This window comes from Cygnus atratus, chromosome 5 (genome assembly GCF_013377495.2).
Source record: "Cygnus atratus isolate AKBS03 ecotype Queensland, Australia chromosome 5, CAtr_DNAZoo_HiC_assembly, whole genome shotgun sequence".
NCBI lineage: Eukaryota > Metazoa > Chordata > Aves > Anseriformes > Anatidae > Cygnus > Cygnus atratus.
In genome coordinates, this window is record NC_066366.1 from 61,539,411 (window position 1) to 61,566,006 (window position 26,596).

Consider the following 26,596-nt stretch of genomic DNA (forward strand, 5'->3'; position numbering starts at 1 on the left):
CCATAAATATTGGGTGAACTGGTATCTGGTGAACCCAAGGACAATGGGAAACAGCTCCTTGTGAAGTCTACCTGCTGCCCACTGCTCTTCTCCACGAGGAGAAGAGCAAAGAAAGCCAAGACCCAGACCAGCCAAAGGAGAGCATCTAACCCAGATTTTCATCCTAATGCATGCTAGAAAGCAAACAGGACAGCCAGGAGGATAACCAAAGCCACAAATCAGTTGCTCCACCACGATGGAGAGGCCCCCTCCGATTCCTTCCTTGCCCTGGAAGGATTTGTACCACAGCCCCCAGGCCAGCACTGCCCTGAGAAGCACAGAGTGGGTGCATTTCCCAGCTCCTCAGTGCCACAAAATGCAGGTCTGCTGTCCTGCACAAACGCTCCAACCAGCATCTGCCTCCTTGAGACTTGTTTTACCACGTGAAACTGCTTTAAAGAGGAGGAACTTTCTAGCTGGGGTGCTCATGGGGATTCTGGCTAGGCAAAGCCAGAAAACAAAGCACCACAACACCCCCAGCTCAAAATAACCCCACTGACACTTTTTGAATACATCCAGAAGCAGTTTCAGATTAAATCTGCACGGATCCATTAAGCTGCTGCTTACCAACAAAACAGGCACCCCGATGCCTGCTGAAGGACCAGCACCTGACCATACCCTGGGCAACTGTGGAGCCCCTTCAGGCCTTGGGCTTTCCTTAGGTCAAGTTGTAATGGATGGCCCTGGCACCAGAAATGCCTTTACTGCTTCAAAGCACCCATGAAACAGTTCAGCTAAAGGCCTTTGTGTTTTACTCAGTGAAATAACATCTCTAAGGAACTGACTGTTCACTTAAGTTTCAGCTGCAGTCAGTGAAAGGTAGCTGTTGTACATGTTCTTTGTACAAAGCCATGTTTTAGAGTTTTCTTTCCCTCTTCTGAGCTGTTTCTTAGCTCTCAACAGGACTTGCATCATCCAGGAAACCACCGAGTCCTTGTCAGGATGAAACTTCTCAGCCTTCTGTCTGGTCAAGGGGGCTGTGTGCCAAAAGAACAAAATATTAACAAAAAAACACAAAAGCAAGAGCGTGAAAAGCTCAGGGTGAGCAGTTTGAACCATTCTACCTCTACAATTAATTCACTTTGGCCCCCCAACTGTTTTGTTGCCTTCCCTCAGACAATCACATCCTCAAGTGTTATCCAAAATTCAGCGCGAACATCTCATTTTGCTTATTTAAGAACCTTACGCAGAACCGAAGGCTTCCTCCAAGCTCAATGAAAAGAACACAAACACCTCGAATAATAGCATCCCTTTATTTGCTGACACCATTACAAAAACTGATTACATTAGCAACCAAAAAAAAAAAAAAGGAGTGTTTACTTGAGGTTGAAGTCAGAGGCAACTAATCCCAAAAATGTATTTAAGTAAAACAGTGTACAACATCAGTATTAAAATGTTATAGCCCATTGGTGACTTTACCGTGTTGGAGTTTTCTGAACAAGTTTTACTGAGCAAAATAAGATAAAAGATTACGTCTTTGCTGTCTCTCCAGGAATGTAACGGTCAAATTATCCAAAGAGGTTTTCTTTTTATTATAAAACTAAACTCTGGAGGTGTCTACAGAGTTGGGTTTTTTCTTTAAATCAGTAGTCTAACAAGGATTAGAAAAGACAAAACTCTGTTCAGTGTTTCTGACAAAGTAGAAAGGGTGAAAACATAAATAAGGCTTTAATTTGGCAAAATATAATACAATGCCTTCTGCTATCCTCAAATTAGCGATTCCCCCGTGACTTCATTCTGCAAAAGAAAGACAGAACACCACATGAGCCCAGCACTTTCTGGAGGGAGCACTCAAGCAAGTCTAGACCCAGCCAGCAGTTCAGCAGCTCACGCCCGCAGCTTCGTTAGCGTTGGTCAGCGATGAAACCCAGCGGAGGCTGCGCTGACGGGAGGCTGAACAAAAGCAGCCCCACAGAAGCCAAGACGCAGGCAGCACCTACCTCCCACAACCCCGAGACAGTCCTACAAGACCAGCCTCACCCACCGTGAACGCCCTGGTACTGGCTGCCCACACTGTATTACAATGGCAGAAGCAGAAAAAAAAAATCCTTAAGTTAGGAAAAAAGCGAGCCACCATCCTCAGTAGTTTAAGAGGGAGTTCTGACACGTCTTGCACGCTCACTGCCAAGGCTTCGCTGCTTCCCACATTGAGTAGTTCACAACCCGCCTTCAGAGCGGCTTCCAGCTCATCTCGCAGGGCTCACTCACAGATTCCCGAGGAAGTTCAATTTTATCCTCCCCTGAGCTAACTTGGGGTCATTTCAGAAGTTTACCAGCATGATGCAGGTCAACCACAACGGCCCAGGTTTCAAAGCCGGCTGTATATTAAAATAAAAGCCTCGTTCGTGCGCCTGTAATTGGATCAAGAGTTCGTGCCAGGCTGCTGCTTTAGATATTCATTATCGCCATGACCACAGCAAGCCACTGCTGCTAACTCAGTGGAGCCCAGTGGGGTTACTTGATATCCTCCATCCCAAAGCAATCAGAGCATGGAAGCACAGACACTTTGCTCGTGTAACTGGGAAGAAGGAAACAAGGCACAGGCATTTTTTGTTGGGGACAAAACTTTGGGAAGCCTGCTGCACGGGGGTGGTGAGCAGTGAAAAGGGAGGGATAAAGAGTTAGTTACACGTCCAGAAAGGGACACGGAGTGTGAGATTAGTCCCACCTAAATGAAGTCTGGATCCAAAGAGGGATAAATCTGGCGTGTAGCAGCAGCTTTGGATGCAGTGCACGTAGGCAGTTTCAGGTTTTAACGCCTGGCTCGTTAAACCTGGACAAAGCCATCACGGACCAGCGCCCTCCCAGGCCACCAGCCGCACCTACCTACTAGCTGGTAGTGTTCCCGTCCCTTTGACAGCATTTGGCTTACTGACACGAGCAGCTTCTTCAGATGACCTACATCCTGGTTAAGATTCACCGCCACATTTAGTCTTTTATCAGTCAATTCCTGGAAGAAGAAAAATCATTAAAAACTCATTTACAATCTAATTACCAAGAAAGTCTAGAATTAGCTCCTCCGTATAAAATTACAACTCCTTGCACAGATGGGAACAATTCTTGTAAGTCAGAGGGTTATGGCCACATTTAAAGAGAACATTGTTCAAAGGCAAGAAGCCATTTCCCGTTCCAAGGAATTACCTGTACACCGGTAAGAGCATCGCTGATCCCCGGCTCTCGCCCTCCCTAGGACTGCATTGACTCACTGCTTCCAGGAATTGTGCTCCTAACCACAGCTCATCCAGCCTCAACGTCCTGCCAAGTGACCACCACGCGTCCCCGCAAGCCGTGCTCCAAACCCAGGCTGAGGAGAGCGCGTGGGTTATTAGGCAGGTAGCTGAGCACGGCGGCAGCCCCGTGGGGAGGATGGTTTGAGCCCACAGCTGTACCAACGTGGCTGTGGGACCACCAAAGACCACCAAAGGCTCAGTCTGGATGGGGAACCAGGTGGAAGCAGGCAGGCAGCTCGGGGGAGAGGTGGACAGCGATTATTTCAGCAGGCTGGCACATCATACACGCGTGTATCGCTGGCTGAAGTCAGCAGGAGACACGGCTGGCTGGCGTCCCTGCATTATTTATTTTTTTTTGTCCCGTGCCCTTTTCAAGGAGCTGGAAGCCGAACGAGCCACTGAAGCCTTTCATCTGTAGGTCTACTGCCCTCTGTGGGATCATGTCCTCAGCAGGACATAATAGCTGAGCACGAGGCAACTCCAGCTGTGAGCCCTGACAAATCCACCTGAAGGAGGTGGCTGGAGAGCCGCACTTTCCCCTGCCCACACCGCAGCATCAGTGCTCCCGTTCAGGCTCAGCACCTCGGACACGGGCTCTGCCCCCTGCCCTCCCACGGGTTCCTGCTCTGCTCCGAGCCCCCAGCAGATTCCTGCTTGCCAGGGGCACCCGGGCTCGGATAAGGACTTGGCAGAGCAGTCCATGCACCAGTCAACACGGAGAAACAAAAGAACACGCTAGCCAGAGCTAGAAGACTGGAAATGAAGACACCAAGCTTGCTTTTTTTTTTTTTCCTTTTAACAAGGAGCTCAACAGTTTCATACTAACAGGGAAGTACTACAACTCTAAACAGACTCTTCCCTTCTCGCCTGCCCTTCTCCCCAAAGCCGGACTCGCTGCGCTAACGCTGATCTAATCCCCGCTTTATTACCCTCCTTGATTACCTCCTCCAGAGCCACACAAAGAGCTCCCCGTTCAAACCACGCATTACCGCTCCTAGGGCGGACGTGCAGATGTACCTGCAGGAGAGCTTCCCTTTGCAATTCACCAGCTAGAAATCAGCAGATCTGCCTCGGCGCCAGCGACGCGGAAGCGCCCGGCTCTCGGTGTGAGCACAGACGTTTTCGCGAGCGCTCAGCACCAGCTGAGAGGAGCCTGCCAGAACGAGACCGATGCAGAACGCTGTTGCGAATCTCTCCCTGGGGTTTAAGTGAAATTAGAGGGAGTTCAGGGAGGGCCACTTCCCCGGCTCCCACTCGGTTGGGAGCACGGCTGGAGCCGCTGCGAGGCACAGGGCAGTAAATCAAACCCAAGCACCTGCCCCATCACGGAGACTACTGCGGGCTCAGGCAGGAGAACAAAGCGATATATCGCAAAGCTCTCACTCGCGTGCAACCGGTCAACATTTTTCTACTCTAAAAATCGTTGGGAGTCTGTATCAGAGTAGCTTTACCCATTTCACCCTTATTAAGGCAGGAAATCAGGGCTGTCGAGGCTGAGAATTCACTTAACAGTCTCCTAAGGTTGATGAAAGCGGACAAGCAAACACAATTAGCATCCCAGCAAATGACTGAGTCGTGGCACTGACCGATGGTGCCGGGTATAGGAGCGTGTGCGCGTTAGCACTGGAACCAGCACGAGCAGAAGCGATGAAGGAGCCTTTCCGTTCACCCTCAGCCCTCCCCTCCTCTCCTTGCTCCTTCCTCCTCACCCCCCTCTTATTTTGTGGCTTCGCTAATATCGGTCGGTGTTTACTCGTGAATTACAGGCACGTCCCCAGCCCTCCTGGGACCCAATCCTGACCAGCCATCGATGGATTTGGGCCAAACGCGCACACACGGCAGCTTCTGTTAACCCGGGGCTGTGAGGCTTCGTTATGGGGCCAATGCTGAAGCAACATTTGCCCTCTCTGGTTAAGCTGCCTGATGTTTACGCACACTCCCCCTCAAATCTCCTGGATAAGCAGAGGTCTGGAGGATCTCCTGGGGTCTGGAGGATCTCCTGGGTTTCTCCTCAATTCCCACGTCCCTTCTGCCAGGCATCGAGCTGACAGATTCAGCCCCGCCGTGCTTTCCATGTACAGCATCTCCCGTTTCTGAGGACGGAGTGTTTCACACAGATTCGGGGAAGAGAGCACGTTAGATGGCATATAATCCTCCAAATAAGTTTACTGCCGAAGAAAGCTGCTGAATATAAACGACTTCCTTAGAGCACACTAAAAGGCAGCCTTTAGTCATCATCCAGTCCCACGAGTGACAAGGAAGCTGATTAGAAAACCCAAATGGTCTATTTTTAAATAGAAAAGGAATCTAAAGAAAACACCGAACGTCTGAGGGTTTACGCAAGCATTGTTTCTGAATTTTGTGGTCTAGTCCCCAGAAGGAACTAATATGCTCGTTTGTGAGCATGTGTTATCAAGCCCTTCAGGAAAAAAAAAGGCGCTGTTGCTAGGTGGAAGTGGCTGGAAGACTTTCTTTTTTAATCAGCGAGCTATTTTAAGCTAGGGTTTTAGGCTTCTGGGGAGACAGCTTTTTTTTTTTTTTTTAAAAAAAGCAGCAAAAAGGGTTTAGAGGAGGAGATAATGTTCTAATTTCAGCCTCTGCCGATGGCTACCTGTTCAGACAATTAACATTTCTACTAATGAAGGCTTAATTACAGGTTTATTAGGACTGTTTTCCCCACATTTCCCAGAATAAAGCAATAGATATTCTGGGGGAAGCCTGGATAGGGCTCCCACACTGCTACAGGGGAGCAATACAGGAACCAGAGGGGTTGTGCAAGGCTAAAGGGATTAAAACCAGAACTGGTTTATTTCCAGCTGTGTCCCCCAGCTGGGGGACAGCCCAGGGATGTCTGAGGAGCTCTGAGATGTGCTCGCTGCTCGTTCACGGTGGGCGCGCATCCGAAGAGGCTGCGCTGAGCTGGGAGAGCTCCGTGAAGAGGGGGAACGGGCAGGACAAAGGATTTCCCTCACGGTTGGCTTGTATTATTACCCTGCCCCAAACCTTGCACCTGCCTTTTTAGCAACTCGGTCAATCCATAGCATCAGTCCCAAAGGCAGGCCACCAGGAACGCAGAGCAGAGGGCAAACAGTTTTCCCCTGACATGAGGAGGGCTTTTCCGCTCCATCCTGCTGCAGATAGACCCAGAGCACCCAACTGGCACCGTCCGGCCTTCTGCTGGCCACAAACACCTACCATCCCTTCCAGGAAACCAGCTCACAGGGCTGGGACATGAGCGGTTTCGCAAGCCAGCTGCATCTCTGGCTCTGATGTGGTCAGCCCACAACACAGAGGTCGATCAGCATCCATGACTGATCGCTCTGGGAAAGACATTTCATTTCTGCTAACGACTACAAAGGCAAAGGCTTTTCTACAGTACTCCTTAGAGGACTCCTGGCTTCCTCTTCCAGCTGATGAAACTACTTATTTTCAGTGGCTAAAGCAGTCGATATAAATTATTTGTCCTACCACCAAGCACTCGTCTCCCCCTCAAATGACAGCGTTTCCTTCCACTCGATCCATCAGAAGGAAACGGGTAATGAGTTCCATCGACACCACTTAGCTGTGCAAAATGTGCTGGGAAGACATCTGCTTCAGCCTTCCCAGCTGCCTTCTGCAAAGCTGTTCTGAAGCTGTTTTGAAGCTGACGTGAAAGCTCTTGTTTCCAGAGATGGGGAAGCCCTGCTACGAAGCCAGGATTCAGCCGCTTGTACGGGTGGCATCTTTTTAGGGCCAGCACTCTGGGAGTGCTAGCTATAGAAGCTGTTCGGTAATTGTCCATGCAAGCAGTAACCCTCGGGGACAGGTGGTGACCCACCAGCATGAGGAAGAAACCACCCTAGAAAGGGTCCCCCCAGTTCCAGACCCTATAAAACCCCCTTTACCGAAGGATCTAAAAACACCTTCAGAGAGGGAGAGTCACCAATGGACAGCACGAAGCAGTGCTTGAGTTGCTTACTGATGCTCAGACTAGTGAGATTTTGCTGCAGGACCACAGCAAGGTCAGCACAAATTCCCAGGAGCCAGGACCTGCTGAGTTGCATTTGGTCACCTACCCGTGGCTAACGGCAGGCTCCTGTCCACAGCTGCAGAAGACCAGGAGGGTCATCCTTCTGGCAAGAGACATTCCCATGGCACTCTAGACTTCCTCCTTTCTTTGGCATTACACACATCAACCCAACAGATATTTTAAGCTTAGTTAGTAATCAGATTTATTTTTAGCCTCCTTTCTTGAAGGAAGGAGTCTGGGTATCTTCCCTGAACTCTTCCCACTTTTGCCCAAACCAAACCAACAAGCCTTGGCAGTGCAGATCTCATATCCAGAATCTCCAGCCCCCCTCCTCCTTGCAAATTTGAGCCATGGAAGGAAGTTGCAATCCAGATGACAGCAAAACTCCCAGCGCTTAGAAAGAGGTCGCCATCCCTGGGACACAGCTCCAGGATGCTACCCCAACAAGCTTCAGGACAGGAAGCTTCATCAAGCCTCAACGTTCCCATCAGCAGCACACGTTTCTAACCAAGACATAGCTTCCCAAAGTTCACCCTTAACACGAGATTTGTGCTGCCCCTGAGTACGGTCTCAAGAGAAACACTCACCGAGTCTGTGCGAACGTCGCTGTTTTCAATAACATTGGCATCCCCAAACACTTTGCCAATTTCTCTCTCAAGAGATGCCAAGGACTCCTGGGCCTGTAGGGTGGGGAGAAAAAAAGAGAACAAGGGAGACAATAATTAGCAGAGGCTGAGAAGTGAACCCCCACCTCTCTAGGAGCAGTGCTGGAGACAGGAAATCATTGTTCAGTAGGAAAGGAGTTTTATGCCAAATTTGCTCAGGGGACCAACACATTTGCCAAGATTGACATGTCTTCTTACAATCAGTACGCTGAGTGTCAGCCTGCCTGCATTTTAAAGCAATTCTACGGGGAAGCTCTAATAGTCTCGTGTCAAGTTATTAGGTAAAGAATTGCACACATTTTTTCACGTGAGAGCAGCAGCACAGGCAGGTCTCTAAAAGCCAGATTGCAGATCTTCATTTACAGAGTACACCCTGAACCAGGAACATGAGCACTGCTCACTTCATACAGCGGCATCCAGCATAACTGTCCTGAGCAAAGTCGTTTTGAACACTATCACGGCAGATCTCCTTTGTCTTCACTTCCTGCAGAGCTTGTGATCATCTGCCCCTGTCCTATTAGACAGCCTGCCTCCTATCCCAGCAACAGCTCTCCCCCTCCAGTCCTGCAAGAACCCAGCCCCATTTCCTTGCTGTGCATCTGCTCTGCCCTCCCTTTCTGTCCTCTTCCCTTGCTGAGCTACACAGCTGAATTTCTCATCCAGCCTTTGTTTCTGACGAACACAAACTAGCCTTGTGGAATCAGGTCTCAAAGCACTGTGTGAAAGATCCCCCCCTAGCTTGACAGTTTGGTCAGAGCAAACCTTGTTTTGCCTTCTTCCTCTGCCTCCCATCACAAGCCAAGTGCTCTCCCCTTTCCAGGCCCTTATTCTCACCTTTAAGGAGAAACTCTCCTCCATCCTCTGCTTCTCACCCTCTTCTCATCTCCAAATACCAGGAGATGGCACAGAGGTGTTTAATGTCCCACTAACCATTCTTCAAACTGCCCCGTGACAACAGCCCAGCTTTCATGAGCAGACATTGCCAGGGCACCAAGAACACCAGTGATCCTGCCAACCATCCCACTGGCCCACTGCTGACAGGTCTTTGGGCAACCCAAGAGACAGGAGAGCTATAGAAGATTCCTACAAGAGTTGCTGTTAACCCCAAAGCACTTGCAACCTTCATTTAAAGCTCGTGGATTCCTTCCCAGTTTCATGTTATACTTGTGGCTGAGAAAGCAGCCTCACTGAAGGAGCAAGGTGTTGTAGAGGCTGGAGCCAGACCTCAGCTTCTCTGCAGACTATTCTCGTCTCTGTACATCAGTTCTCCCACAAGAGGCCCATTTCTGGGGTGACAGCACTGAAACCTCACATGCTGAAAGATTTCCCACTCCAATCCATCTTGCAAGAGCAGCTGCTGAGGAAAAGCAGAGGTAACCCCATGTGCTTGTCCCATGAAGCTTTCCTTAGAGCTAACGTTAAAGATCTGCCATCTCCTGGGCTATAGCCAGTTGGTAACCATGTGCAAATGGGCAGGTGGTTTGTTAGCCAACTTGTAACCACTGCCATTCCAGTCTGGATTTAAAAGCTTCAGGCTGTGAAGTGGGTGGAGGGCTGTGGGATGGGATATTTATTAGGCTGGGTTTCTTTAAAGAATTGTCAGCCCCAAATCACCGCTTGTTCCTGCTGGCATAAAATTATCGTGGACAAGAGGCATTTTCAAGAAGGGTAGTGAAACAAAGCTGTTTGTTGCATTTTTATCATTTCAAACGATACACAGGTATCTTGCAAAAGGTCTCATACCCACAGCCTCAGCTACCTGGGGAACCAACGAGTGCACCGAAACACCCCACCAGGCAGCTCGAGCCACTGCATTTCCCAGCATTTTAAAATTACGGATCCTGATGACTTGAGTAACGTTTAAGATCTGCAACTGTTAAGGATCTCTGCTTACCTTTGGCAGGTCACCAGCTACTTTCTGCCTCTCATTTTGATCAACTTTGAGTTTTGATAGTGTTTCACTTAACTGTGTTTTCAGCTGCAAAATAGTAACAAAGAAAATCAGTTTTACACACACGCAAATTTAATTTGTCTCCCTTGGATGAACCCAGTGCACACGGACTGCAAAGGGAGTGAGATTACTAAAAATTATTGCACACACTGGATTAGTCAACATATATGATGAGGTTTACAAGGACAGTCAAGGAAGAGAGATTCCATCTGTAAAGACAAATGTAAAGAATGGAAACTACAGAAGAAAAGACATGGTTGGAATCAGCTTGATTACAACTGGTCTCAACTTTGAGGCTATGTTGCCAGTAAAACTATTAGCAATACGGAGCGTATGTAAGCCTCTCCAAGCACTCCTACCACAAGTCAGTCAAGACTTCAACTTAATTCTTAGTAAATATGCCAAAACGTAGACTGTCATCTTCCTAATTCAAGCTAAACAGTCACCTTACTGCCAAATAAATTAAAAACAACAACAAACGCCCCTCTGCTTGTCATCTTAATAAAGCACCACTTGTTACAACTCTGTTGACTTAACCAGTCTGCTAATGTCACATCAAGGAATGCATCACTGACAGGGGTATATTAAGTTGTCGATCGTGTTTAGATTCAGCCCAAGAAGTGAAACTATTTCAGTCAAGTGGGACGAATACTTTCTACTGGCTGCCCTTAAAATACGGCTTTCCAAAGAAAGGATATAAACATTTTTTTTTAAAAAAAAAGAATATTTCAATTGCTCTTCAACGCAGCACACAGAATGAGCCACAGCACTTAAGGCGTGAGCCTCAAATAGGAACACTAACAAGAAGCTTGAGTGCCAATTCTGTTGGATTTGTGACTCTGAAGTGCACTGTGCTAATGTTCACTATTCCTGCTGTCAATCTTCTTGGGAGCCAGCAGGGGATTAAAGAAGTGAACAATAGGCTACTCAGAGTACCAAATTCTCACTAGTTCCCAACCTCTGCATTACACTTGTCTCATGCACGGAAGGTTTCCCCTTCTGGAGCAGCTGTACTAACGGATGCTGTTTTTCCGCACTTTGGAGAAGCACTGTTGAGCTCCTCTGCAGCATCTGTTTCTCTCTCCTTGCTCACTTCATAAATTAGATGGGATTTCAAAATATATTTCCCAAATTTCTATCTCTCAGCCTCCTGCCTACTAAAAAAAAAAACTCATACACTGGACAGCATTCCTGAGCCATTTGCACAGAGGTGCTCGTTTGCCACCTCCTCACTCTCCAGCCAACACAGCAGCATCAGATTGCAGAGTCAAGCTGCCCTAGCAGGGAGCTCAACTTTAAGCTTTTGTTGTTACAGGCATAATAGATTGTTGCCTCATATTCGAGAGGTTGGCGTTTACTGATTAACTTTAAGATATGCATTCAATTCCCATTTCCCTTGCTTTCAAAACGAGAGGCTTTGGTTGCTGAGGCAGGATGCTAATCGGTGCTGTACTAGACTTGCCAAGCATACGATTAAACTTAAGAAGATTGTGTTAGGTTTGTTTTGTTGGTTGTTTTTTTTTTTAAATCAACTATTTTAACCCAGTTACATTAGTGGCAGTACCCTGGTGAGATCAGCAGCTCAGCCTGCGGTGACAAGTTATCCCATCAACTACCCTAAAACCCAAAGACACAGCGACAAACAACCTTCTCTGATTCCGGCCCAAAAGCACAATGAAAGCACTGTTCAAGCACAAGCAGAGGAAGGACCTGACTGCTGCAGCCTTGAAAAAAGCCACTGAAGCAAATGAGAAGTGAAAAAGACTCAAATTGGAAAACCATGCATTTTGGGGGCCTATAGGTCTGGCCTCAGTTAATCCAACTGCTTCTTGAGAAAACCTGTACCACGAGCATTATTGGCTGGATAGCATTTCTAGCCAAGCGTGCTTATGTGGTGTATGCCACAAGCCAGAACAGCTATTCAGCCGCAGCAGAATACCAGCTTCCGAATGGCTGGGTACTCTGAATTAATCTAACATTGTTTTGGACCAATTTCTGTATGTACAGAGAAGGATGGAAGAGCCTCCGCATAGTCAGAGCACGGTTATCACAAGTGCATCCTCAAAAGCTTTGGAAAGAACAACCAGAGAATAATACTCAAATTCAACTGATGAGAGCACAACTTTCGCTGCTCCGAGGGCATTATATTTGCAGTTCCTTACGCCTACACTGTTGATTCTCAAGAAGTTTCAGGTATGAAAGTCCTAAAGACTTTTTCCAAAGTCTTAAGAACCAGACATGCTATTGTTAGGAGCAGAGAAAGAGACAAATTGTAAAAGTCAGACTACATAAATGATTGCAATGGACAAAAATATCAAGCTGAAGAGGTTAGCAGAACAGACAGGATTTGGAATAAAGTCTCCGCTTCGTAAGTATGCTGGGAGTCTAGTTTTTGCCCAGCGGAGAACAAGCTTCTTACCAAATTTAACTCTTCATTCTGTCTTACTGCTTCAGAATATGAATCATCAAGTTTTTTCTGCAACTCAGTCAACAGATCTTTGAGCTGAAATGAAGTTTAGAGTTTTAGGATTTGTCTCCTTAGGATGCCCACTTTTCTTCTGCTCAGTTATTAGTGTGTTGCTCTACCCTAAGGTCACAAGCATATAAACTCCTCAGCCGCGGGGGCTAAGCGTTAGATTAGTTTGCCAGCCAACTGGTAACCAAACAAAAGAAAAAGGACAGTTTGGTCAATTATGTTTACCTCTCTGACTTCTGAAACATAAGTAGATCGCTCTATTTCTGCCTTTTCTAGTTCACTTTCCAAATGTTCTCTCTCTTTTTTAAGCTAGAAACAGAAAAACAGAGTTAAAACAGACGTTTTAAATGTCTTCCTTGCAGTAGCATTTTCTTTATTTATTATTAGCTATAAATTTCTATCAGATACTAGATGACATTTAGAGAACTCTTCAAACCTGGTGACTGCACAACACAGATTTAAACTGTTAGACTTCAAAAAGATAAAAATAAAAAGAATCATGAAAAAGAACCAAGCCCCAAATTTGAGATATCTATCTGCTTGTTGGTAAACTGCTTGGTCTCCTCCCAAAGAAAGGGCCCCACTTTCCAGAAACTCAATCCAATGGATGAGTACTGAAGTAAAAACAGGATAACTTCCAGTACTCTGCACCTACGCTTCTTAAAAACAGTGGCCAAAAGGTTCAGCTTAAACTACAACACAGGCTACGCTACTTGCAGGAGAGAAGGCCCAGTAAGTGCAGATTCACAGCATAAGATTAAATCATGTTTTGAATAGCAAAAACCTTCAAAGAGAAGAACACCTGCACGTACAGTTTCGACTTCTTTGATTTCTTCTCTTAACCTCTCTACCTCGTGCTCCAAAGAAACGACCGAAGAGCGCATCTGCAGTTTTCAAGAAAGATAAAGACATCATTTAGTTGGTATAAAACAAACTCTCCATATATACACAGGCTTGCTTCTAGGATTCAGAAATATTAGGGATGATGAAAATCAGTGACCGAATAAAATAAGATGCTCACTCAAATAATTTAACGTACCCAGTCTCCATTATAACGCTTTCCCTACTTTGTCCCAACATGAGAAGTTCTGACATATATTTAGAGCCTAGATGCCCAAAAGATTTGGAATATAAGGACTAAAAGCCAGCTGTCCTTTAGTCATGGTAGGAAATACATTTCCTAGTCACTTAACAGGGAAGGCAATCTCCATTGATGAACTACACGTACCTAAACCCAGCATATTTCGCCTTATTACAGACTGTGCAAGTACAGCAGATGGTAGCACATCTATAGTTCACGAGCTGACAGACTTTTATAAGACCCTCAAACAAGAGGTTTATAAATCATCTGTATGTTCGCTTCAGGCTCATACTCCAGCAATCAAATTTGCTAAGCAGAAGTACTTTAGAAACAATTTTTTTCAGAAAAGCAGTTTGACCTACTTTAACTCCAGATGAGGAAAGAAACAAGTCTTTTTTCTTGTTACTTGTGCTAGCAACGGAGCCCTCCTAAAAAGGAAAGCTTTGCAAGCAATTTCAAGTGTAATTAGTTGACCATAATGGATTAAGTGCTATTTTAACAGCTTCAAAAAAATGGTTATGATTATATGATACTTAAACCTTAATACAAGGTATCTGTATCTGTTCACAAATGGACTTGAAAAAAACAGATGCCTAACAGAAATACAATTTGAGCTGCCAGGATGAGAAAATTATATTCCAGGGCACGTTAATGGGCACTCTTAGCATGAAACAAAGTATTGCAGCAGAAAAATTCTTCTGCTATAAGGCGGAATGGTTCCTATTATATTGGTTGCAGACTTCACCTCTTTCATCCGCTGGTCATGCACGCATCAAACCAGGCAGCCAGCACTGTTCTACACCAGCCTTTGTGGCTCTCAAACACCTTCTGCTACTTCAAGCAGAAACCGCCTGGCTACTGAAAAAAGCAGATCTTCAGAAATACCTGTTTAAGTTCCTTCTGTGATTCTTCAACTTTTATCTTCCATTTGCTTTCTTCCTCTTCCACACTCCTCTGTAGCCTTTGTAAAATCCCCTCCTAAAAAGAGTGTGGTTTGAAAGCTTTCAGCAGAATAAAGGCAGCTTACAACATCACAAGGCACAGGTGACCAGGCATTCTGCTTACCGTCTCTGCCAGAACTGATTTGTATTTCTCACACTCCAGTTGCAAGAGTATGTGCATCTCCTCAGCCTCCTTCAACTTCTGCTCCATAGCCTGCGAAAGCAGAAAGGGGACCAGGAGAGTTGAACCTCAGCTGACAGATTTAAGTCCTGTTATTTATCTTATTTCGAATAGCAAGCTGATGGCATTCCCACTGGCAGGTCTTTCCAGCCTGTACAAGGATGCCCAAAGCAAGTGCAACGTTCACAAGTTACTGCTGTAACTCCATATCGCTTAAAAACAACCCAGTTACTTGAGAAAGGGAACAGGCATTTTGAATTTGATTACTGTTTTCACAACTCCACAAGGTCCTTTTCAAAAATGCAAATGTATTTCCAATATACATTATGCAAGTAGTTGTTTTACAGCTATCTTATCGCCTGTTCACCAATTTGAACTTCACAATCCTGTGCATAATTTGTGAGATTTGTACCAGAAAACATGCGATGCCATGCAGAAGGAAGTTGTCCACTGTTTGTGCTTACCTTGACATCTTCAGATCCCGAAGCCCCTCGCAAATACTCTTTAGCCATCTTTTCAAATCCACATATCCATTCGCTATGACTCTGTTGGGAAATGCATTCAGTTAGAGCTACAAGTAACTTCAATCAATTTATCTCAAGGACATTTATCTCCCAGCTGCAGGCTTACGGAGCAGCGTTTCAGTCCCCCAGTTCCCATGAGCTAAGCAGCAGCCTGACAGCGGTTGTTCAGCTATTACTGTACGCAGCAGTCAACGGGCAGCAATCCAGGAGCACAGAGTTAAGAGACAGTTCACAGGGACCTGGAAGCACTAAAATCCAGCTGGGTCACTGAGGTCTCCCTGCAATTGTCAAGGCTCTACGATAAGTATTTCAACACTGAAGGAAACTTTTTCCAAAAGACTCTGAACCATTAAAACAGATGCTTGCCATGTGATTTTGGAAACCTCACTACAAAGACTGCTTTATAACCTTTACAGAAACAGTCATTTTAAAGGACTTTCTAGTTCATCACAAGACTAACTTTAGGCCATTTAAGAATACTTTAGAAACGAATATTTAAAACCTCTACACATTACAAATCACACAGGCCCCCATTTTCTAACCTTGCTTTACATCGTTCACAGTCTAACCCACACAAACCCACTGCACTTTCTTTGCAAACAACCAAAAGCCACTGAGAGTGTAAAACTGGAGGGTAGTGGCTTTCAAAGGAACTCTGGAAACAAAACAAAGCCTTTTGAATTGTATCAGCTGGCAGCAAGGCAATGCAGCCCCTCAGAAAAGAGGGGCCAGCAAAGATCTGCCCGACAGGCGAGGAAGACTGATACCCATCCCACCAGACAGCAAACAAACATGCAGCAGACTTTCTGCCCTGAAGATTTATCATCTCAGCTAGAGACACGGTAACACGGGCAGGTGAAACAGATATTAGGGAGGTTAAAGGAGAAAAAAAGAAAAACTAACACTTTTCTCAAAAATAGTTAAGCTCCGCCTCTCTTCTGCTGGCAATTACGGGTATCACCAGCAGAAAGCATTCTGGAAAACCCTTGGGGAGAAGCAGACCGCAGGGATGTGGTACAGGCTGCCAGCACGGTGGGACCCCAGCTCCCCAGCTGTATGGGATGGAGAGACTTCTCTTACCACGTTAGAAGGAAGCGAGACGTTAGGGAACAGCTTCTGGAGTAGTTCTCTGGTCTCCACTTCAGCAGCTTCCAGATGCTGCTGCCTCTCCTAAAGCAAGAAAACAGCTCACATGAAACTGGGCAACATGCTCCACAGATGAGGCAACAGCCTCTTCTACACCTACAGTAAACTTGTTTAACCCAGAAAGGCGGTTTGAACTGAGAAAGGCTCTATAGGCTCTAAAATTGCCAGTAAATTGCTTCCAAAATTGACAGCAAATTGCTTCAGAATTTGGCCTTCACATTTGTTCATGCTTTTAAGCTTTTTTCATTAAGATCTCCTCCAATCTAGCCTGCTCGTAGAGCACTTACACCATCATTCACTTGTTCACAGCAGAACACAAACTACACAGTGCTGAGTGACTGTATCCACAGATCACACCAACACTTCCACTTCGGTCGAGCAACCTCAAAAACAAGTTGGGTCAATCAGTATCTAAAGACCCCGCACTTTTAAAAACAATTTTAGGAGGAACAAATCACCATAAATTAACATCACCACGTAAAAAATGGAGAATTAATAAGTCAAAAGTAAACTTTGTGTTAACGCACATTTGAACCAGGCCAAGAAAGCAAGACTATCTTCTAAATATTACTTCTAAGTGCTTAACAGGGAGACCCTTACATCCTCCTCCTCCAAGTTGGATGACATGGAAAATAATTATTAGAGCTGTGTGAAAATCTTCCACTTTTCTTTGTCATTGCTCTGCAAACAAAAAAACACAGAGCCAAGGGGCACCACATATCCCTTGTTCCTTTGCAATTTATCTAGCATTAAGAGCAGACCAGCCACAGGACACTTGCTTGCTGTGCTTGTGGCAGGTGGGTTTATTTAGCCATACGCCACTGCTCAGCCAGGCTCCTGCATGAGTTTAAGTGCAGAAAACCTAACCCCTGCACAAAGGCAGCTTTCAGCAAACACCCACTGCTAGTATTTGATTTCCTTTTCCTTTGACATCAGTGTTACTGCTCTGAGTTCCTCTGCTGCAAGAGATCGGTGGCATTAGTAGGTGGGATCCAGAGACAAAAACGGACAGGAGACACATTAGGTTGTGAAGTTGCGCGAGGTGCATTAGTTTTCAGCAATTTAGAAACCACCAGTAAGTGGCAAATGGCTGCTTAATGAAGCCTTCAGACTGCAAGAGAAAGCAGGCAAGCGTTAGCACACAGCAAAAGCAGGTACACAAACTCCCTGAACACAGGGCTGAGCAAAGAGCAGAGACGTCTCCCAAACACAGAGGCGCAGCCCCAAACTAGAGCTCGTCTGCTCCTGGCTACCTGACTTGTGTTTTTAAAATTATTTTGATGCACAGTGAATTCTGCACAGTGACAATTAGCACAAAGTCAGGCTCATAACAAATGCAAGCTCCTTCCGGAGCAATCCATGCCCCGTGTCATTTCAAGCATTGGGTTTGACGGGACCTGTCAAGCTTCAAATAGTTTCAAGGAGGAAATTCACAACTGTGGTGACATAGTTTTCCTGAGGAGTTCCCAGGTCTTTAAATAATAATCTAGTTCTAATTCTACATGGGGCCAATAAATTTATTCAAGCACAGAGAAAGCCCAACAGATGAAAGCAGGTTGCTCACCAGCGGTTTTTATTCTAGAACTCCTCACAAAGTGATTCACGACAGCTCTAACAATTATGCAAACAAATCAAAAGTCAGCATGCCCACAAATCAAGGATAAAAAAAATAAAAGAAACCTGAAGACGACAGGGAGAAGCAGAGGTGAGAGTATACGAATGATCACTCAGAACAGACTGTATTTAAATTGCAGTAAAAGTTAAAATGCCTCCATTCCATTAAAAAAAAAACAGCTGCAGATCTGCTTCTAGCTTAACGCATCGTTTCTAGCAGTTAACATTACAACCTTGGCAGTCTTGTTCACTTTGTCCTGCAGCAATTTTTCAGTTGATGCCAATGCCTCCATTGCTTTCCAGTTTTTCTCCCGAAGGTCCTAATCATTTTTAGAAAGAATGATTTCAGTTCAGCCAATATTGAAACCGTTTCCACTTTTACTTCAGAGATATATTTTGCATCACACTCCACCATTTGCATTTAAATGCTGGTTACTGCGGGATGATTTTGCTGGGTAGGAAGACATACACTAGCAAAAAACAAGTGTCATGTTCAAAGAGTTCAAATGAGAAAGTGCCAATTTCTCCCCAACCTGCCCCCACAACCAAAATTGATTCCAGTGCTACTGGGCTGCAGAGCTACCGTGCTAATGACCCCACACTTTGACTGCACTTGTAAGAAGAGAGAGGGAAGTTTCCAAAAGTAGTGAGAAACACAGACACCAAACCACAGATTACACAACAGAGTGTTAGGCATGTCGCACTGCAGAACCCAGCGTGAACCCGAATACACATGGAGGTGTACACATTTATGCCCCTGATGGCGCAGCCGGATCTAACGGCACAGATCCTGGTGCCTGAGCACGAACCTACTAAGCCAGGGCTGACTGCAGGAACACAAAGCTCAGGGCCTCTGCTCGCAGCACCTACCCACACAGCTGCGCCCACAGAACACCCTGGGTCGCTCACCAGTACCCTCCTGGAAGGCTTTGGGCTTTTTCACCAGCAGTGAGCAGGCCGCAGGCCGGCAGGGAAGCAAGGCAGCGCTGTGCTGCGTCTTTCTTGGCAAGGTCATCAAACGTGTACTCCACAAGATGTCACGGTTATAGGGCTGAGAGCTCTCACAAAAAGTAAATGCCTTACAGCTCTTCTCTAGGAAGGACAGTGGGCCTTGTGGGGCAGAGATTACAGTGCTTGGGACTTGTATTTTTTCTTCTCCTCTTCCTCCAGACCCTCAGAGCAACCTGCCTTAGCAAAGGACTGTTTCTGAGAGGCATCCAAATCCTAGCACATACCTACACTGGCTTTTCTTAACCACTTCCTCGTTTTGCCTGCCTGTCCTAAGAGCTGTTTCACAGGCTAAAAAAAAAAAAACAAAATTGGATAAGATTGCAATGTGGCAAGCTGGGACCTATAAATATGGTGTGCCTTTGTCAGTAACCAGGTTTGTGCTTGCACCACAAAGGGCACTGCGACCTTGCAGCTCCTCTGGAAAGGAGCCCGTAGGAAGCACACAAGTTCTACCTTTCCAGCTCACCTCTTTTCTAAGACCCAGACACCTTTCCCCTACTTTCTTTCAGTTCTTAAGCAATGCTACTTGCTCAAAAGCAACACACAGTCTCAATGTTTTCCTTGCGTACGTTCCTCGTATCGTCTCACTTTTAAGCAATAAGGCACATTGCGTGGTATTCAGCGGGTTTTATCAGCTATCAAGGAGAGAGCGCTAAGTGAGCTAAAACCCTGGATTTTAACAGCTTTCTTCCATCAAATTTAAAGATGCCATTCTCTTGCCCTCCACAGGCAATGTATTACATGGAGGTCCTTCAAAGATCTATAGTGGAAGATACCATCTCTACTTCCACCCACCAACAACCCATATTGCACTGTCGGTGGCTGCTGCAAAGGAAGGCTGACTGTCCTTTGCCTCCCACAGAAGAGCAGGATTAGCCGCTCCCAGGAGTGGGAAGAGGCAGATCTGAGAGCCCTGAAGGTAGTGCCTCCTCCCTTGTACCCACACGACAAACACAACTCGGGCAGAGCACAGCCCTTTCATCCTCCCACCCTCCCTCCCCTAACCCCCTCTCCTTCCCTTGGGAAGAGACACGTTTCTGAACAGGGCTGACAAGGCTGAATCCAAGGCTGAGAACTTGCTGCAGGATGTGTCCTCCAGCCAGTCCCCTCCCTCTCGTCAATTCAGCAAGAAGCCATAGAGCTGGCAAAACTTGGAGCGCTACGGGATGCTTATTCACTCCCAAGAAAAACAAGGAGTGTCCAGAGGACACAATATGGCAGACAATTGTCAGAAATTTGTTCTTAGCAGAGCACCCTAGGCATTGAGAGGAGTGTTGTGCATGAAGGTTTGGGGGAAGGTTGCTGTTTTCTTTTCTGAAGGGAAAGGGGGGGAAAGAGTTTTCTTACGTTGTTCTTTTTCCTCTGTTGCTCAAAAGCATTTCTCTGACAGGCGAGCTCGTTTTGAAGACTGGTGATTTCCTTCTCTTTCCCTGCAACTCTGAATTGGCAAAAAAGAATCAAGTCAGGAGACATTTCAGACACTTCAAGTGAAGCAGTGCTGCCCTTTCACATATGCTAACTTGCCTTCTCTTCTAGCAATACACCTTCTTTGAAAAACTGCTCTCCCCACTTGGCAACACTGTTTGCTTCCTACTGCTCTGTGAACTGTGGGCTGTCGGAGCAAAGCCCATTGTAAACCTGTTGTTTGCTTACAACAGGCATCTGCACGCATCTATCAAGGCCATGGAAAGGCAACACATTAGACGAGGATAACTCAACCAGCCCACGCTAACACAATGCCACAAAACAGGCATTGCCTGCTGAATAAAAGCATTCCTTTTCAAGCACCTAGTCCGCAATTTATAAGTCACTTAACTTAAAAGAAAAATAATTCAGCCAGCAAAGAACGCATGACAGTGGCAATTTGTGTAGCACAGTATAAGCTGGCAGGGTATTAGCCTCCATATAGTGCTTTAATGCACTTCATCTCGATGTTATAGCATCCTTTTACCCCAAGACCTTCCTTGGGAAGAAATTTCTACCAGATGATTTCATGATATGAACAAGAACCCTCTACATGGCTGAGGGTCTAACAAAAAAGCTTGTCACTTACTTGAAACACCAACATTTAACTCTTCAGACATATAGCTGAGCTGGCATGCATCTAAAACTAAATCAATTGCGGCTTGCTTACTTTGTGACCATAACACATACAGCAAGCACTGCTTGCAGAAGACTCCAGCTACAGATTATTAATGTGAGCAGAATCTTTACGTTCAATTTTTATTAGATATTGAAGACATGAGTTGATTTTTTGCTTGTTTTTGTTTGTTTAACTGGCCACTTCCCACCTAAGTCTATTGCATATTTGGCATGTATTTCATACTCTAAATTCTCCAAGCAGTAAGTGAAATGAAGCACTAATTATTGCATTCAACTTCTGGCAGTACTCACACTTGCAGAAGCTCCTCACTCTGGACGGCCAGAGATGCCTACAAACAGATCAGAAACTCATTAGGAGCAGATCAGCAGCAAAGAGTGATGCAGAGAGCATGCTCTGCCTCGTTAACCAAGCATTGCTGCAGCATTAAGCAGCAGCACTCCTGGCCTCCAAGGGAGTCCTGCCCAGCCTCCTTCGGCCAGGAGAACCCTGGCTGTGCTACAGCATGTAAAGACAGGGTAGAAAGCTAGACAAGAACACAGGAGGCATAAGAAACAGCACAAGGCTGCAAACCCACACATTAAAGGGAAGCAGGGACAGACAGGCAACAGCCAGAAAAGCTGGCTTACTGCAGGTCAACACTGCAGTGTCCCTGGATTTGCCTGGTTAATGCAACTACTGGTTTTCCATGGACCCACGCAGGCTACTGCAGCCCCCTTTGGCTTTTGCTCAGTAACAACGCAATTGGAAGCTGTACCTGCTTGCAGTTCTCCTGTTTTAATTCTTGAATTTGAACTTTGAAAGATTCATTTTCCTTTTGCATATCCTATTTAAAGAAGAGACACAATGTTTTACATATATGTATACATATAGCTATACACACACAAAGTACATGCACTTCCCCTTACAACACAAGGTACTTCCACTGAAACTTTACCTGCAACTGTTTTACTTGGCTTGCAATTTCTCTCTCCTTTTCCTCCAGTACAGCTTTCAGCTTCTGCATTTGTTCTTTCTCCTCTTTCAACCTACAGAGTTGTTTTGGAAAGAAAAAAAAGAGTTAAAATACAAATTGATACTAAGAAGAGACAGACGGTAGCTGGGACAAAGTTTTCAGCAGCAGAAAACAACTAAGCTTCATATGCTATGTATAATAAGCAGCCACATGGAGAAGAAGCCATTAGAGTATGGCTCTAAATCAAGAAAACTATCCAAAACACATGCCAGCTGCAGGAACGTATATTGCAAACACTTACCTGCTAAGAACTGGAGTGAAGCAAGCCAGTCATTTCATGCGTCAATCAGCAAATGGGTTTAGTCATGACTGATCTCACTCAGAGCAGTAGTGGGAGAGGAGCAATTGATTCCCCAGGCAAGTCCTCCAAGCCAGCTGGCTCTGAAGGAGGTGCCAGGCACAGGCTCCCAAAGGTGAGGCTGCCTTGGGCACCATGTGCAGGCTGTACAGGAGCCCTGCTTGGAGGGCAGTACTTTACAATAGCTGCTCTGAAGTTAGAGTCTCTTTTGGCACAATCACATAACATACAAGCTCTCTCCAACTTAGAGCAGCCAGACAAAGCAGAGTCAAAACAGAGGGAACTCTTGCAGCATTTCTTTATAAAACAGGAGCTGGAAAGCTGGTCATTGCATCTCAGACTGAAATCAGCAAACCCTGTTCTTTGCTTTCACCAACTCAACTGCAGGTACTTAAATCCACATTCTTTTAAAAAACTTGCTAAACAGAAGGAGAAGTTATCACTAGACACAAAAAGGAGCAGTAGTTTCACAGGCTAGTAGAATCCTGAGCAATCATTCACTTTTACAAAGTGTATGAACATTTCCACTTAGACGCACCAGGCAGGGACGCCAGAAACTTGCTCTTACACACAGCAGCAGATGTGCTGGCTAGTGTGTGTCCATCAGCACTAACAGCTTATTTTCGCAAAGCTCATGAAATTCTTGAAACCCTCACACATTCCAATTTAAGATAAACACCAGCACTGCGTGCATGTTATCGATAGGTACTTGAGAAACTGCTACTAAGCATACTCACAGACTCTCCAGGTCCTGGACGTGGGATGCAGCAGGCACCTGAAAAACAAAGCAGTTCCCGATCTCATTTTGGTTGCACAAACAGCGCCAGTGAAGTCTTCGAATTAACAGCAACTCTTTGCAGGGGCGCCACACAGGTTGCAAGATACTTGCCAAGGAAATACCAACAAATTTGCGTCATAACAAAACACGCGTTGCTCCAAGAATATCTAAACACATGGATTTCAGAAGCACAGCTTACACCAAGCACCACAAACTTTGCACCAGCCAGTTTCTTTCCGCTCCACCTTTCCCCTGGGATAAAGGCCTGTCTAGACATCCACCCAAAATAAGAGTGCAGCTCAGCTTCTCCCCTATATCACCACCAAAATCCAAACTGAGCGGGAATACCACCTTGTTGGAAGAATTTTTCCATTAACACCTGGCTTTAAGAACGTCCAATCAACTGTTCTCAAGTCCAGAGCAGAAAATCAAGAGCCAAAATATTCCAGGCAATTGCAACTTCTGGAACAGGCAAAGGCAGGAAGAAATGACAGCAAAGCCTAACCACTTCCATGTAAGCTGCTACACAGACTAACAGCAGGAGCTTCTCCATGACCCATACCCCTACAGGGACGCACTTCAGTGTGCCAAGAAGGTACCTAGGACACAGCTATGACTACATCTATGAGCTTCAAAGTCTCCAGACCAGGGCTACTCTTTAAGGAATAGCATCATCCGAGTTAAAGAAAAGCTCTCAGAACTCAGTAACTGTGCAACACCTGCTCTGGATAAACACAGTTGAACTATTAAGCTTTCTATGCCGTAGACTACCAGTTTAGTCAAGTAGAATTTAAAATAGCTCTGTAGGTTGAAGCCAAAACAAACCCTTTAAGAGGGGTAGAGGATAAAAACAAGCATCTTCCAGTTCAACCAAGCAGCCCCCTCAATCCCATTCCCTCTGCAGGCCATACCTGTTGGAGCTGTTGCAGGTTCTGTTGTTCTAACTCCTGAACTTTACTGGTTAACTGTGCAATTGTATCTTGTTGACCCTTCGGACAAAAAAAAGTGAGAAGTATAAATGTAGTCTTTCCACAAGCAGAAATACTGCAACAGAATTTATTTCCCTAGGATACCAAGAAAGCTTACCTTCAGCCATTCTCCTTTGTTAACAATCTCTTTCTCCTTCTCTTCCAATAAGGCCTCCATGGTTTTCACCTGATTTTCCTTCCCCTTCAACCTGTACCAATACACACACACAGACACAGAATAAATCCCTGCTCTTTTACTCATTGCAGCTTGTAACAAACAACAGCAGCCTACGTGATCAAAGGTACAACCACAATTCACCCACTGAAAATGAATGTGAGACTTCCACTTCAGTCTTAGTTAGTAGGAGATGCTACTGATCAATGGTACTGATCATTAAAGGAAAACAGACAACACACATTGCAAGGATTTCGTGTGTGCTCTCCTCACCTAAAATACTTCTTCCCTCCTCCCCAGCAAGGGACATGAGGGACTGATGACCCTGGCAATTCAATTCTTACTTATCCCCCTACCTCCAGTACAGGCATTACTAAAGTAAGCTTGCCATAGTACCTTGCCTACATGCTTCTATCCTGACTTGAATTTAATCCCACGTAGGTTAAATTTGGGCCCACAAAGCCACGCAATACTTCACCTTGTTTGCTGTCTCAGACAGGATCAGGCAAATGTACTAAGGATGCATGTCTACTAAAATTGGTGTGACTAGCCTGGCTCACTTCCTGAACATTTTAACTTAAAATAGACTGGAGCAGGGAAGAGAGAGGTGCACACAGGGCAGATGAGACGTCAACAACTATACTTACAGAGCCTGAAGTTCTTTAACTTGTGATGTAATCGACACCTAAAGAAAATAATCAGTACTTCAGTTCAATATACATTTAAAAGATGCATAAATGCTACAAACTGCTTTAGACAGAAATAGGGGGAAAGAACGTTAAATATTATTAAAATAGGCACACTTCGTTGCAGTAATGTAAGCATAAACACACATTCTTTGTGGAAAAATAAATTATGAGAAGCCAAACGTCTCCACTATTTACTTTCATCACATTTAAAACAGGAATTCCACAGCAGAAAGGAAAACAGTGCAAATGGGAACGCAAGCAGGCCAACCATAGCACCGTTCCACTACAGGCAACAAAGGAACAAGTGGACACTGGTGACAACCATCTCACTACAAACTGCAGCTCAAGTCAGAGATCACCTCTGGTCATTTAGATCTTTATAGAAGCAAGAGCTTTTTAGACACTCTGCAACGTCGGTGCCCCTTTTAAGTTTCCATTTTAAGCCTGAACGTGAATCAAAGAAACAAGATTGAGTGGGAATACTCCCTCTGAATTTTGTACAAAAGCCTGACAAGCTGGAGACTGGCTACCTGTGTAGATACACGTTGTGCAAATAAGCATGTTTAGTTTAGTCCTCCTCTACAAGCTCTAGACATTCCCAGAAAACACTGTTCTGCTCACAGAAGACCCAGGGGTGCGTATATACCACCTCTGGAGGAGACATCCCTTATATGCAGCTTTCCAGCAACAGCAACTCCAAAATGCATTTTGTTTTTGGCTCTGAGGCAGTTCCAGGGAAGGAAAAAACACACAAATAATTCCTCCAGTTCCTGGGAATCTGTCTTAAAGAAGAGGCCCAAGACGGAAACACTTTCTATGAAACTTTGCCTAAAAAGGACAAAATTTTAACTCTAAGGAAAACAGAAAGTGGGTGACATGTTGGAATGTAGCTAGAAAAACTGAAAAAAAAGCACAGACCAAAAAAGCCACGCACCCCCAGACAAACAAGCAAGCAAGCTTCCTGCCAGCACGATGGATTAAGCTGCCTGCAGAATGGACTCCCTAAGGAAACATGGGTTCCTGTTGTTTCAGATGCTAGACAGCAGGCATGCCAAAAAAGCCAATAGTCCTCCGTTTCTGAATTCCTGATAGCTAGAGTAAAAACTCCCTCTGCCAAGACAGGCTTTCTTTGGACACTGGAAAGATAATGGGCTTAGGTTTACCTAGAAACCAAAGAAAATTTGGGTCAGTAGTATTCTTCTAGCAACAGAGAAAGACCAACAAGCGGGGAAGCACTGAAAATGTTGGAGACTTCTAAAAAGTCTCAGCCCCAAAGGATGTCCTGGGGTTTCGTGTTTACTGCCGGGACAGTACATCCAGTATGCAACATACCCAGACAGAGCTGATGCTACAACGTTTTAAGTGATTTGTCAATTATTTGGCAAGAAGAGCGAAATCTCACAATAAAAGTCCAAAAAGCTTGGGCATCCATAGGAAGGTGGTTTCTGCAGGGCAGTAGCAGTTACACTACATATTTACAGCTTTATGTCCAAGAGAAAGTATAGCTCTACATTAAAAAGTTCCCATATCCAATAACATTCACCAGTGAAACAAAACTAGAACAGAAATGAGTGAGCAGTGCATCCAAGGCAAGTCTGTTTCACGCTTCTGGCACTAAGGCATTTTACCTGTTTTTCCATCTCAAGCTGGGAATTTCCTACTTCTTCTTTCAGAGCCTCTATTTTCTGTGTCAAAGCCTTTTCA

The 26,596-nt window shown here is 45.3% G+C and overlaps 1 protein-coding gene across 17 annotated transcripts in view; it reads right to left on the reverse strand.

The window, feature by feature from the left end:
• Positions 1-1,278: 1,278 nt before the first annotated feature.
• Positions 1,279-26,596, reverse strand: part of KTN1 (kinectin 1) — a 74,520-nt gene continuing 49,202 nt past the window's right edge. For 10 of the 17 annotated variants that reach the window (XM_035551125.2, XM_050710750.1, XM_035551127.2 and 7 more), the window contains 21 exons: positions 26,521-26,589; positions 24,851-24,888; positions 24,147-24,237; positions 23,972-24,049; positions 23,020-23,057; positions 21,907-21,997; positions 21,727-21,795; positions 21,263-21,300; positions 20,216-20,306; positions 18,091-18,177; positions 16,178-16,267; positions 15,038-15,118; positions 14,517-14,606; positions 14,337-14,429; positions 13,183-13,254; positions 12,596-12,679; positions 12,314-12,397; positions 9,838-9,921; positions 7,866-7,958; positions 2,866-2,989; positions 1,279-1,776 (listed from right to left, as the gene is read on the reverse strand). In XM_035551125.2, coding sequence (XP_035407018.1) covers positions 1,772-1,776; positions 2,866-2,989; positions 7,866-7,958; positions 9,838-9,921; positions 12,314-12,397; positions 12,596-12,679; positions 13,183-13,254; positions 14,337-14,429; positions 14,517-14,606; positions 15,038-15,118; positions 16,178-16,267; positions 18,091-18,177; positions 20,216-20,306; positions 21,263-21,300; positions 21,727-21,795; positions 21,907-21,997; positions 23,020-23,057; positions 23,972-24,049; positions 24,147-24,237; positions 24,851-24,888; positions 26,521-26,589 — 1,590 coding nt within the window. In that variant the 3' untranslated portion in view covers positions 1,279-1,771. The remainder of the gene's footprint in view (positions 1,777-2,865; positions 2,990-7,865; positions 7,959-9,837; positions 9,922-12,313; positions 12,398-12,595; positions 12,680-13,182; positions 13,255-14,336; positions 14,430-14,516; positions 14,607-15,037; positions 15,119-16,177; positions 16,268-18,090; positions 18,178-20,215; positions 20,307-21,262; positions 21,301-21,726; positions 21,796-21,906; positions 21,998-23,019; positions 23,058-23,971; positions 24,050-24,146; positions 24,238-24,850; positions 24,889-26,520; positions 26,590-26,596) is intronic. The other 7 variants (XM_050710754.1, XM_035551135.2, XM_035551136.2 and 4 more) reach the window with 3 other exon arrangements.